The 13,979-nt window shown below is 46.7% G+C and overlaps 1 protein-coding gene across 4 annotated transcripts in view; it reads right to left on the bottom strand.

Moving 5' to 3' along the window:
* HECTD4 (HECT domain E3 ubiquitin protein ligase 4) overlaps positions 1–13,979 on the bottom strand; it is a 1,724,100-nt gene that overhangs the window by 127,391 nt on the left and 1,582,730 nt on the right. For all 4 annotated transcript variants that reach the window (XM_069214810.1, XM_069214812.1, XM_069214811.1 and 1 more), the window contains one exon: positions 4,787–4,942. In XM_069214810.1, coding sequence (XP_069070911.1) covers positions 4,787–4,942 — 156 coding nt within the window. The remainder of the gene's footprint in view (positions 1–4,786; positions 4,943–13,979) is intronic.

Here is a 13,979-nt window from a genome sequence, read left to right as displayed (position 1 = left end):
TAGCCATACTGAGCATATGGTATGGGAGTTTATCAAAAACTAACTCCACAGTTCCTTAATGGCTGCACTGAATACTGAGAAGTTTGGTATCAAACTTCTCAGCACAATAAACCCATGCTGATGTCAGTGTGGGATTTATTGAGAAATGCACACAGAGGGCATCTTGGAGATGCCCCCTGTATGTTAGCCCAACTGCTAGTGCAAGGTTGACCGGTCTGTGCCAGCCTGCCACTTCCAGGCGGGTTTCTGACCACATGGGGTGAGTGCCTTTGTGCACTCTGAGGTCAGAAACAAAGCCTGTCCTGGGTGGAGGTGATTCACACCTCCCCCTGCAGGAACTGTAACACCTGGCGGTGAGCCTCAAAGGCTCAAGCCTGGTGTTACAGCACCCCAGGACACTCCAGCTAGTGGAGATACCAACCCACCAGACACAGCCCCCACTTTTGGCGGCAAGTCCGGGGAGATAATGTGAAAAACAAGGAGGAGTCACCCCCTCAGCCAGGTCCACCCCTAAGGTGACCAGAGCTGAAGTGACCCCCTCCTTGGCAAATCCTCCATCTTGGTTTGGAGGATTTAGCCCAATAGGGATAGGGATGTGCTCCCCTCCCCAAAGGGAGGGAGAACAAGGAGGGAGTAGCCACCCTCAAGGTCAGTAGCCATTAGCTACTGCCCTGTGACCCTAACACACCACTAAATTCAGTATTTAGGGGCGACCCTGAACCCAGGTTTTCAGATTCATGACCTACAAAGAAAAAGGACTGCCTAGCTGAAAAACCCAGCAGAGAAGAAGGAAGATGACAAATGCTTTGGCTCCAGCCCTACCGGCCTGCCTCCAACTTCATAGAACCTGCACCAGCGATGCATCCTGTGGGCCCAGCGATCTCTGCCGACTCAGAGGTCTGCCCTGCAACTACAAAGGATCAAGAACTCTCGTTGACAGCGGACCTGTCTAACCAAAGAAAGAAGAAACCATCTTTAAAGGGACTCCCACCTCACTCCAGAAGCGTGAATCCCCACCACTCTGCACCCGACGCCCCTGGCCCGTGTCCAGAGAAACCAACGACCCAGAGAGGATCCCAAGGTTACTTCGACGACGTGTCCACCCTGGTCTGACCTCTGCACCTCCACGATGATGCCTGCAGATGGAATCCCCAGGACCCCCCCCCCTGACCGCAACTGCTCACGACAAAGATATCTGACGTCTGGAGAAGCACTGCACCCGCAGCCTCCAGGCCCGTGAGAAACCGACCACCGGTGCAGCAGTGACCAGCAGGCGGCCCTCACCCTTGCCCAGTCGGTGGCTGGTCCGAGAAGCCCCCACTGTGACCCCTGGGTCCATCCATTGAATCCTATTGCAAACCCGACGCCCTGTTTGCCCACTGCACACAGCCGCCCTTGTGCCGCTGAGGGTGTGTTTTGTGTGCCTACTTGAGCCCCACCAGTGCTTTATTAAATCCCCCTGGTGTGTCCCCCCCAAGGACGCGGGTACTTACCTGCCAGCAGACTGGAACCGGTGCACCACCTGTCTCCATGGGTGCCCATGTTATTTTGGCTCCTCTTTGACCTCTGCACCTGGGCCCTGTGTTGCTGGCGCTGGGTGTTGGGGGTTGACTTGAGCCCTCAACGGTGGGCTACTTATGCCCTGGAGACTGAACTTGTAAGTGCTTTACTTACCGTATTAACCAAACTGTGCTTACCTCCCCCAGGAACTGTTGACATTTTCACTGTGTCCACTTTTAACGTAGCTTATTGCCATTTTAAGAAAAACTGTGTACGTTACTATGTTGATTCAAAGTTCGAACTATACCTATGCAAAGTACCTTACATTTAATGTACTTACCTGCTAAATGAATCTTGTGGTTCTAAAAATAAACAAAATAATATTTTTCTATATAAAAACCTACTGGCCTGGAGTTAAGTCATTGAGTGTGTGTTCTCATTTATTGGTTGTGTGTGTACAACAAATGCTTAACACTACCCTCTGATAAGCCTAACTGCTTGACCAAATTACCACAAATAGAGCATTAGTATTATCTATTATTGCCTCTGTCAAGCCTCTTGGGGAACCCCTGGGCTCTGTGCACACTATAGCTCATTTTGATATAGTATATACAGAGCCAGCTTCCTACACTGATCAACAATGGAGGGGAGGAACGCCTTGAGTGCCAGCCGAACTGCCTGTAATTCTACCAGGATGATGTGAAGCACCTGTTCCTCTGGAGACCAAAGGTCCTTGATCGCCAGATCCTCCGGATGAGCACCCCACTCCAGGGTTGAGGCATTCGTCACTACTGTAACCACAGCCAGCAGAGGAGTGAAGGACATTCTGTGTGTCATGTTTGCCTCCTTTCCCCACCAACCAATTTTTCACACAGTACTGGGGGAGACGTCAGATCTCCCTGGTACTTTAGTCGTTGTTTGCGGAGGCACAAATGCAGGGCCCTCATGACATCATGCGCGTCTGACTAGGAGAATTCAGGAAGCCAGCAGATGTAGGAATCACATAACTCTCAGGAATGGAATTCTCTCACCTGGCTGAAAGAGCAGAATCATTTGTTGGATGCTTTGGACTCTCTGTGAAGGTGGGAAGGCGCATAGAAGTGACTCTATGAACTGAATTTACTGGGAGGGCCACAGATGGGATTTGGGCTTGTTGATCGAAAAGCCCAGGTCAAACAGCAGAGATGCTGTGGACGCAAATGGCAGGACACCAACTCTGGGGAATTGGCTTTCAGGAGTCCATCATCCAGGTAGGGCAAGATGGGGATGCCCGACCTTATGAGACGGGCTACCACCATTGCCATCACCTTCGTGAAGATTTGAGGTGCTGATGTCAAACCAAAGGGTCATACTGCAAACTGGTAGTGCACAGAGCCCACCACAAACCGCAGGTACTTCTGATGAGACTGTAAGATAGGGATGTGGAAGTACGCATCCTGCAAGTCTAGGAACAGAATTCAGTCTTCAAACCACAACATTAATAGAACCTGAGCCGGGACCTGAACCTGAGCCTTGAACTTTTCTTTTGTGAGGAAGAAGTTCAGACACCTGAGATCCAGGATAGGGTGCAGTCCACCATCCTTCTTGGGCACAAGGAAGTAATGTGTGTAACAACCTTGGCACTTTCACTTCCCTGGCACTAACTCCAATGCTCCTTAGAGAAGTAATGCTGTCACCTCCTGTTGCAGAATGGCCAGGTAGTAGGTCCAAGGAGAGGTGGAGTTGGCAGTGGTGATGGTGGAGCCGTGAACAGCACCAGTTGCAGCACCAAAAAGTGAACTGCTGTGTCAACGTAGTATGGCATCAGCTCCAAAGTAATGGCCCACTAAGGGCTTGAAAAGTGGAAAACATTGCAGCGCCACTGGGCCCAAGGGGTGCCGGATGGTTTGACGCTCTAGCGAATAAGGCATGCAAGGCATTGGGAAAGGCTGCAGGATGCGCACCAGGAAGTTGGGAAGTGCTGAGGAGATATCAGCATCTTTGGAACAGGAGCTCTACTCGGAGCTGGCTCCATGGGGAAAGCAGGGCTATGCAGAGGATCCTCTGAGGGGATACCAATGAGCTCTGGCTCCGAGGGCCCTGTTAGAGGTGAAAAATCGATGAGACCACCTACCTCAAGACTGCTTCATGGACTTCTTCTTGTGCTTTTGTCGCTCGTGGCTCATGATGTCGATGGAGTACGGGCGCAGTGAGATAGTTTACTAAGGTGTCGATCATTCGTTGTCAGGGCTATAAACAGTTTGGCCTCACACTCTTTAATGGCCTTAGCGTTCAATGCTGAGGCATGAGGAGCACAACTTAGTGTTGTGGTTGCAGCCTACACATCACTAGCAAATTACATGGGGATCTATAATACATTTTTCTTTCACAATCCATTGAAGACTTACATCTTGACTTATTTGAGGGAGGGCATTTAAAAATAAATGTGGTATTACATTAGTAAGGAATTTATAAGGAAATATTTCTCTCGGGGTGAAGCTACAGATCTGAACTGACGCTGGTGTGTCATGGTAGGCACTACATGGCCTCAGTGGCATTATGAGGTCATTTCTTGTGCTGACCGTGTCCAGCACCCTCTACTAGCAACCTCAATGCTTTGAAGCTTCCAGATCCAGTGTGACACCTGGGATTGTTCTACAGGTGAGGAATCTGTATGTAGAAGAATTGATCAGAATAAGTCCTTTTTAAGAGACGCTTTGATTGAAAAAAGAGGATGCTTTTCTCTTCTGGCCCATTTGATAAAGGAGAATCTCAGCCAAGTCATTTCCCATTGACTGTAAACATTGCTCGAGACCACTGTAGTTATATTCGCTACTTTTCAAAAACCCTGTCCTTTCAGTTAGCACAAACGCTAGGGTAGCTTTGAGGAAGGCAAGTAGTTTTTTAAATAACACTGCAAGTCTTGACATTCAGCATCAAATTAGGGATGTGGGCACCCAAAGGAATGAGCAAGCACGTTATTATGGAGCACTGATGTGCAACTGATTTACAAAATGTTAACAGTTCAACTGTAAAACTCTTGCTTTAATGCAAACAGTTTTGTAGCATATGTTACTGTCTTCCCGAACTCAACAGCATTAATTTGAATGGAATTCCACAGGATGAAAAGAACAGTCAATCTGCTCAGATATGAATTTGTAACCTCAAGATTACACCCCTTAGCAGGTACAATGACCATCTGAGTAGCAACTGACAGGTTCAATATAGCCATATTTGAGTGTTGTCGGATTAAAGTCAATAAAGCACCATAACCATTTCCATTCAAAACTACAAACCTCTTACTTACTTGTTCCATGCACTTCTTCTCCAGTAAAACGAATGTTAAAGGCATATGTAGGGTCTCCCCCACTGGCCAGTTTAACACAGAGTTGAGAAGATGGGACAGATGCAAGCTGTCGGGCTGCCTGGCAAAAGTAGGAATTTTCAGAACAACGAATTTCTCCTAAAAAAAGCGAAATACAACAAATTGAAGGTACTTTATCGAGCACAACATTTTCCAACTTCCAGGTGATCAGCCAAAGTGTAGCAACTTTTCCAATACCCCACTAAAAAATTAAAATTTAACAACTCTTTCCAAAAGGGTGCATAACCCAGTGAACAGACAGCACTTACACTCTTAAGCATACATTTCTGAAGTACGGAAAATAGCTACCCAGAAAGAACAATGCTTCTCAAGCATACCTTTGCAACTCTGCAGATGTTTTAATTTTTGAAACATACCCTGGTGCTAGACAAGGACGGGACACTTCAATACAGCTTGGAGCCATAATCTGTCAGACATACTCAACACTGTGCCCATCTGATCAGAGCAGATGTCTCACACATAACACAAGTAACTTACATTTTGGTAAGTATCTTTCAGTAGGTAATTTTTCTTTCCACAAATCTCCCACTTTTAAAATCTCCTCCAGATACCAGACTACATCTTTAAAATATTGGACTAACATCCCATGACCTAAAGGTGAAGTCAAAGTCACATAGCTGCAGCACTGGTAACTCCCCTCACATATGACAACACAATGTCAGGAAAGGCGCCACCTGAGTGCTGGCACAAGATCACATCCTGTTTTTCAAAGGGTGATGCAAAAAACAATGGTATTGATGACAGTGTACAACAACAGAATGCTAACTTAAAACCTTTTAAAAGAAATGTAAACCCACTTATCAGAATGGGAGAATGGTGGGGGTTGAGGAATAAGGGGGAAGATAGCGTATCCACCACAAAGTGTTTTACCAAGGTGAGTAACTTGATGGATTCTGCACCTTATGAATCCCTAATAAAGCAGTTCCACAAGGGGCAGACGGCTGTTACACCATAAAGCTATGCAGTACACACCTGGCAAGATGCCCCATCTGGAAGTCAAGGCAGTAATGACAGGTGAAGGAGTGGGCCAAGGTGTTGTAGGTTGGCAAATATCCAAAATAGGCACCCCTTGGGGAACTGCAGAAAAAGTCACCTTACACCTGGAATTGGGACTTTAAACGAACAGGCTTGACTGCAAGCACCAACTTGACTGGAAAGAAAGAAGTGAAAGGCAGATGGACAGAAAGGGCCTACATTTCCCTCACCTAGTGTTCCCAGGTGATAGCAAAGAGGAATACTATTGTATGTGTCTGAAAGTAGTCCACAGCAACAAAAAAAAAGGCAACAATCAAAACAAATCCCATTCAGGCGTGATCAATGGAGAAAATGAAACAGATCCCAACTGATGATACAAACAAGGAGGGTTAACATTTTACAGTGTCTAAACCAAAGGTTTGCTGGGTCAAGGATAATGTAAACCTCAAAACAAGGGAAAGGCGGTTACTAGGAGGAACAATCTTTTCCTCTTCAAAAGATGTTACAAAGCATGACCAGGGGTTACAATAAACTGATTTATCAGAAGAATGTCAAGAGTAATCACATCTAATACCAAATTAAAGGTACTCTGATTACTCCGCTTGATATCCAAGCACAGGAGTGCAAGCTGAGAAGGTTTGAAAGCAGGACTCTGGCACTCTGCTGTGATATGACAGGAGGTCTATCCAGAACAGATGGAGGAAAGGAAGGCAAACTGCTTCAGCAGTACCAGTTTAAAGTCCCTTTTCCCCTCCGTTCATCTATGCCCTGAATTACAAAAATAGGTTGTAATACGTATTGAACATCAAATTCCCACTGGATCCTAAAAGCATCCCTGGGGGCATCCGTAACTGAACTTACAGGGCACAAAACAAATGACAGAGACTTTTTTACCGATTAGCAAACAAATCCACTAACAGCATTCTCCAAAAGGTGAAAACTGACCAAACCACCAATGGACGGAGACACCACTAGTGGTCAGCAACATAACGCCTGGTTAACTTGTTTGGCCCCACACAGAGAGGGCCCAGCAGATGGCTCAGAGACGAAGAAATCTGGTTAGCTAAGACTCACTGCCAAATCTTCAGTTCTTTCAGTGAAAGGAGGCATGAGCACATATCACAGTACTTGCGGAAATACCAAACTGCAATCATTTTGTCAGTAAGGGCCAGATGTAGCAAACTGTTTGCGAGTCGCAAACGGCGAAAATCGCCATTTGCGAGTAACCACAGGCGCAGACGGGCTTGCCTTCTTCGCGGCCTCCATATGAGGGCAGAGGGAGGGAGGAGCAGCTGGGAGGTGGGAGCGGGGCGGCCAATGGGAGTGAAGGGGGCAGGGCAGCAGGGGCTCAGCAGCAAGGGAAAAACCCGGTGAAAAACCCAGGGGAAAAAACGGCGGGAAAAGACGGCGGGAGAGGGACAATAGGGCAAAGGGGTACAGAAAGCAAAACACAGGGGCACAGAATTAAAAAAACAAGTGGCACAGAAGCACAAGCTCAGGGGAATAGAAAAAAGGGAGCGAGTAGTCAGGCGGCAAAAGTGGCAACGGAGGTTCAACCCACAGGGGGCTGCGTGGCAGATGGGGGGAGCGACCTGCCTGGTGACAGGGTCAAAGGTCACAGAACAAAGGGCCAAATTTGTGGCTGAAAAGACCCTTTTTCTAAGGGTCTCTACCTCCTTAATTCCCTGTCAGAGACAGTAATCACGAACAAATGCGGGCTACCCTTGCTGGCTGAAGCCTGCATCACAAGGCTCTCAGGAGTTGGGTGCTGGAAGAAAAGTCTTAATCGCCCGGAGCAGGGCAATGGCCCTGACAACCTGCCCTTTGACAGGAGGCCTGAACAGAGTATAGCCCAGGTTCCCAAAAGTTATCTAAGCCTCATTAAAGGTAATTAGAGGCTCACAACTTGTGTAACCAGTCTGAAGACATTGGCCTTCACTTCCTGAGTAGGGAGAAAAAGATCAAGAACTCTAACTGCCCTCAGAACAACCACTGCAAAGGAGGCACTTTCTTCTGTGGCAAGGCCCGGAGGTGAAACCGATCCAGTATCTGGGAAAGTATCCAGACCATTGACATCCTGGAGATCTTCAAATCAATTATCCTATTAATAAGGCCATACCAACTCAGCCCCAGCATTAAAGCCACTATTACCAGGATCTGTACCAAACAATTCTAGTAGGAAATTAGCTTTTCTATGAGCGAAAGGCACCATATTGGAATCAGAAGGGTGGCTAAAGCGCTGCATCTCCGTCAAAGCAGCGCACAGCCTCAGTTGAGGCTGAGGCTTGGCAGTCGTGGTGACGGACAGCACTATGAGTTGGTTGCCATCATCTGGTGTCAATAGCACCAGCGTCAGTGGATCATATTCTGGTGTGGGTTCTGGCACCAGAGAGGGAACTGGTACTGAGGTCAGTCCAGAATTTGGAACAAAGCCAGAGGGCCCATCTGACTCTGAGGGCGGACATGACGGTAGAAGCCCCTTTGGAAGACCTCTTGGCTCCTTGGATGCCTGCAGTCGTGCCAGAGGAAACCAGTTATGTGCCAAAAAGCTGCTGCATATCTTTTTGAAATTCCTCAATTTGCTGCATCACTGAAGGCCCTGGGAATTCAGGTTGCTGCAGGACAAGGGTCAGAATCAGTTCTGAAGGGGAGCCGCTTCAGGAGCAAGACTGGGAGGCAAATGACACTGGGTGCCTTCTCAGGATATCGAGAGTGGCATGACAGGGTCGAGTCACACTTTGACTTCTTGTGCTTTTTCTTTGACTTGTGCAAAAATTAGGATAACAATGACTTTTTGTTGCAGAAATGACCTTGTGAGCGGGACAAGGACTTCCTCTTTTTGCTCAACCAGTCACAACGTGTAGTCTTACGGTCCTTTGTGACAAACAGCCTTGTTTCCCGATCACTGATGGCCTTGGGGTGCATAAAGGGGCAGTCACTGTAGGCCTTTGACTTTTGGTACAATGCTAGGCAAAACATACAGAAGTCTGACACAGGCATTTGATTGCAACATTCCCCACAAGGTTTAAACCCTGTAGATTTTGGTGATGCCATTTCCCTTGCACACTGTGGGAAAATATATTTAGGAAAAATTAAAATTACAATCTCAAAAGAGACAAGGGGTCAGCTCTGGATCAGTCTGTAGGCATGTTAATTAAAGAACAGATGTCCATGCGCATGGATGGCGCTAATACAGAGCCCTGCATGTCACTTCCTGAACCCCTAACTGAGGCATACTACATCTGTCAAGGTATGATTATATTGGTTCCAATTGGAATGGGATTCCCCCTGAAGAGACAAATGCAGGTACACCTTTAAACACAACTTTTGGATTGCTTCAACTGGACGGCTGACAAATGGGCTGAAAAGCAGAAACCATTTGATTTATAGTGTGTAACCCAACCAGTGGCGAAAATGGAGGTATCTGACTGGTATACACAACTACATCAATTAACTGAATTCTTTGTGTCACTACTAGCTACACGTTAATTATGCACTGAGAAGCCCAGACTGAATGAAAGGGCGCTCATATCAGATCATAAATGTGACTACAGAACCTCTGTACTTGCTGCTTTCACCAACCTACCATCCACATAAGGATAACATGACCACCCCTGCAGTGCAAATGGGTTGTCATCACATTTTTGTACAAATCTGACGGGCATCAGAAAGGCCAAAAGGGAGAGCCTGATCAAGTAATCCTTACTGTGGGAAACCTTAGATACTTTATGTTTGCTGTACTTAAAATGTAGAAGCATGTTTCTTGAAAGTCTAGCACCACAGAGTTCTGTTTCTGCTAAGATGCAAGCACCAGATGGATTGTTACCATCTTGAACTGATCATGTCTGAGAAACCCATTCAAGATTTGCAGATAGAAGATTGGAAGAAGACCTCCACCTCTCTTGGGAATTAGAAAGCACTGAGGGTACAGACCCGTCCTCTCTGACAAAAGGGAACCAACTCTATCGCCTGCGTGGCTAACAAAGAACGAAGCACTGCCATCAGGATGTCTCTGTGGAAGAGGGGAAGGGTTGAGATGGGACAGGAAGGGCCATTTTCACAAAAGGAAGAAAACACACTGATGTCAGAACCCCTTTTTCGAGGTACACACGGCAAGCAGGAGGTACAGGGCCCAACCATGGGGCTTATGGCCTTTTACTCCTGATGTCTTCTAACCTACTATGAGTCCTGAGTAACTAAGCCAAATACTACTCTTTCAGCATCTGACTCTCAGTGATTGCGTGGGTCCAGCAGTCTACAGCTCTTCAGGGAGAGGTAGGTGTAGATACTCGAAAGTTTATAACTCAAAATACCCTCTACTGACTGTCCGGTGCAATACTGATCTTCAGTATAAAAAAACAGTATTTATGACACACTAACCACAGCACATTGAATAATCCACCCAGTAACATCTTAATGCTACCCCTTATGAGGGTTACGCTCCCCCTGTGGGTCCTGTCTCTCTCCCTTCTGCCTCTGAGCTATATTCAGCACCCCTGGAAGATTTTAGGAGGTGACCCCGAATGCTGCCCGAAGTAATGAAGAGCATCAAATCCTGGCTTTGGTCTTGAAAGCTTCTCTATGATTCAGGTGATAAACTGCCAAATCTCACATGGATCTACAGCTTTGGGTCAACTTAACCCCAAACACTGTCTTCGGAAGAGTTCAGGAGCCAGGGTGCTTCTCTCCCTCGCGCACCGCACTGAGCAGCTCACACCACACTAATTTCACAGTTGGTGGGATAAGAACGCTGGGGTGGTCACAGAAAAAGAACAGCTTCCGAGTGCAGCGGCTTTCTTCTTCATTGCTCCTGAGGTTAAGTCAGTGAAGCATTGGCATGTTTGTAGGCAACCTCTGGACTTGTTCTTGAACCCCTCCACTTGTCACGGGGAACTGTAAAACACAGTAAGGGCCCTACAGTCTTCATGGTCCCCCCTCCTGGCATACGGAGTCACAGATGCAAAAAAAAGGTCTAGGTCAAGTCAGATCCTCCGGACATCTTACCTCACCACCCACTGTAGGCCTTGTGCTTTCAGAATGGCCTGCATGTACCATCCAGTGGCACACACATTCAACCCAGGACACTCACGCACTGCCCGAGCACGCACATGCCTCTCTATAAGGAAGTTGATAAGCAATATATTTATATCCCAACCTCAAAGATGATGTCTGAACTAAAAGACTTTTAGGAGTATCACGCTCCCTATGCACCAGCCTACATTTTCGGGACATAGCCCACAGCACTACTAGAGGTCAACTGGAGTTCCCCCATGCATACTATGTATTACCTATAAACACCTCAATGAAAAGAAAAATACCTAGAGACGTTTGCTTACATGTCAAAATATCTGTGAAGTCATGCTTTAGGGGGCCCTGTGTGTAAATGAATTGTCAAAGTCTGAACAACCTTTTTTAGAACTGCAGCATTATGCAATTGGGTACTGATAGTGTGCTAGACCTTTCACAAACACAAAATCTACCTCTGGTAATGTGCCCAAGCCACTGGTATTACAAAGTTTGAGGAGTTAAGATGCAGCAGAATCAAAACGGTGTAATAAATTATATGACTCATTGTCCTCGTCTATATCATACTATTGGCTATCCTGATGAGCAAAATAAATAGCACAGAAATCTAACTCGCGTGAAACTCAACATAACTTTCCTGAGTGTTACCTTCTGAAGGAAATTCCTTTCTATTCCATTCTATTCAGATATTTATCAGTCTTATCTCTTGCAGAACCCTGTATTTTCTAAGTGACAGGTTCTATCTGATGGGTTTTCACCAACCTGATGTAGACACTTTCAGTTCCATTCCCAGCACACCAAAACTGCTCTAAAAGAAGGCTTAAAAATAGATTATAGAACAGATGACGAGGCTGGTGCCAAGAGCTATGGATCACTGCTAGCACCCTACACTGAAATAATCACCAGAGCACCAGTGACTGACTCCTTAGCCACCTTCACATTGGGGGCAATGCCTCAGAGGGTAGCAAATGTCTTCACTATTTCCGGTTAAAGGTCTCAATCTGAGGACGGCGCACCTTTTTTCGAAAAATGAACCTGAGGAATCGAGTGGAGATGGTGGAAAGGAATAGGCAATGACACTTAGCAATTTCACTGCAGAGACTATGCCAGTCAACCAGAACCTACTTGCAATGATTCAGGCCAACGTGGCCAATTTTGGGTTGGCCCCATTGACTGAAAATCTGCTGCAGTTGATCATAATAACGTTTCCATTCGTATAAATCCTCTAGGGTGTGGCTGATAACATCTCAATGCTTGTGTTGTATTCATGGTAGGTGTTTTAAAGTGATGTCCACTCCACAGCCCAGTCCCACAACATGTGGATCTTCTCTAAAAAGGGTCAAGGATCTGAAGCCTCCTTGTTTGGCTTTGTAGCACACACAGGTTGTGTTGCAGGTTCTCATCAGATTCACCTGGGTGGACAGTCAGTGTAGAAATTGTTGTGATCCCAGATGAATGACACAGAGCTCCAGTATGTTGGTATGGAGAGGCTTCTCCTTTTACGACCATAGAACTCTTATGGAAAGGTCATGCATGTGCATTCCTCCAACCTTCCATCAAGGTATCTGTCACCATAATCAGCTTGACTTGAGTGGGTTGGAAAGTAAGCTGTGTTGACACGTTTGGAACCAAGTGATATTCTCACTATCATCCCAGGTGACCTTTGCATGCTTCAATTGTAGCTACAGCTCCTGTTCAATGGACCTCATCTGGAGATGGCAGAATGACACTCATGGTATGCTGGATGGCATTAGTCTCCAGAGTGAGTGGTAGGGTCTGGCTGGGCTATATCGCAATTACATATGTTTGTAGCCACTGTCTGTAACTTTAAAATAAGGTCTTCTGATGGAAAAGTGTTGTCTAAGCTTGTATTGAGGACTGTCCACAGGAACTGTAGGTGAGTCGAAGGTATGATTGGGGGAAAGTACCATCTTTCTTGGCATTGTACCCCCATGTTTACCTGTATGACAGTATGTTTTTCTCTGTCTCACTGGGACCCTTCTGGTCAGGACCTCAGTGCTCATAGTTTATGGCCTAATGTGTGTGGTGTGTATAGTGTTTGACTGTGTCACTGAGACTCTGCTAATCAGAACCTCAGTGCTTGTGCTCTCTCTGCTTTTAAATTTGTCACTATAGGCTAGTGATTTCATTTACTAATTTCAATTGGCACACTGGACCCCGCTTATAAGTCCCTACTATATGGTATCTAAGTATCCAGGGCATTGGTGTTCCAGGAGATACTTATGGGCTACAGCATTTCTTTTACCACCCATAAGGAGCTTAGACAACCCCTTCCACATGCCTGCCATTGCAGCCAGCATGAAATACTGCACACACTATTTCACAGCCATTTTCACTGCACTTAAGTAACTTATAAGTCACCTATATGGCTAACCTTCACTTGCTGAAGCTTAGGTGCAAAGTTACTGAGTGTATGGGCACCCTTGTACTATCAAAGGTGCCCTCACATAGTTCAGGGCCATTTCCTGGGACTTTGTGAGTACAGGAATGACATTTCACGTGTGGAATACACATAGCTCAATACCTATATGTAGCTTCACAATGGTAACCCCAAATATTGCCATGTAAGGAGTCTAAGATCATGGAATTGTCCCCCCCCCATTCCAAATCTGGTATTGGAAAGCCAATTCCATGCTTCCTGGGGGCTTCACTATGGACTACAGCTGCAGCCACCTCACAGTCAGGGTTCTGCTCTCCTGGGGTCTGAGCATCTCAATCCCGGGAAGGCAGAACAAAACATTTCCTTTGGGAGGAGGGTGTTACACCCTCTCCCTTTGGAAATAGGTGTAACAGGCTACAGGGGGGTTGCCTTCACGAGCCTCTGGAAATACTTTGAAGGGCGAAGATGTTGTCCTCCTTGCATAAGCCAGTCTACACCAGTTCAGGGACCCCAGGCCCTGCTCTGGCATGAAACTGGACAAAGGAAAGGGGAGCGACCACTCCCCTGTCCATCACCACCCTAGGGGTGGTGCCCAGACCTCCTCCAGTGTTTTCCAGACTTCAGCCATCTTGCTTTGCAAGTGTGGGGGCACTCTGGAGGCCTCTGAGTGGCCAATGCCAGCAGGTGACGTCAGACGGCACTCCTGATAGGTCC

This window comes from Pleurodeles waltl, chromosome 11 (assembly GCF_031143425.1).
Source record: "Pleurodeles waltl isolate 20211129_DDA chromosome 11, aPleWal1.hap1.20221129, whole genome shotgun sequence".
NCBI classification, from domain to species: domain Eukaryota; kingdom Metazoa; phylum Chordata; class Amphibia; order Caudata; family Salamandridae; genus Pleurodeles; species Pleurodeles waltl.
Note: the sequence above shows the minus strand (reverse complement) of the source record. Positions and strands in the feature narration are given on the sequence as shown.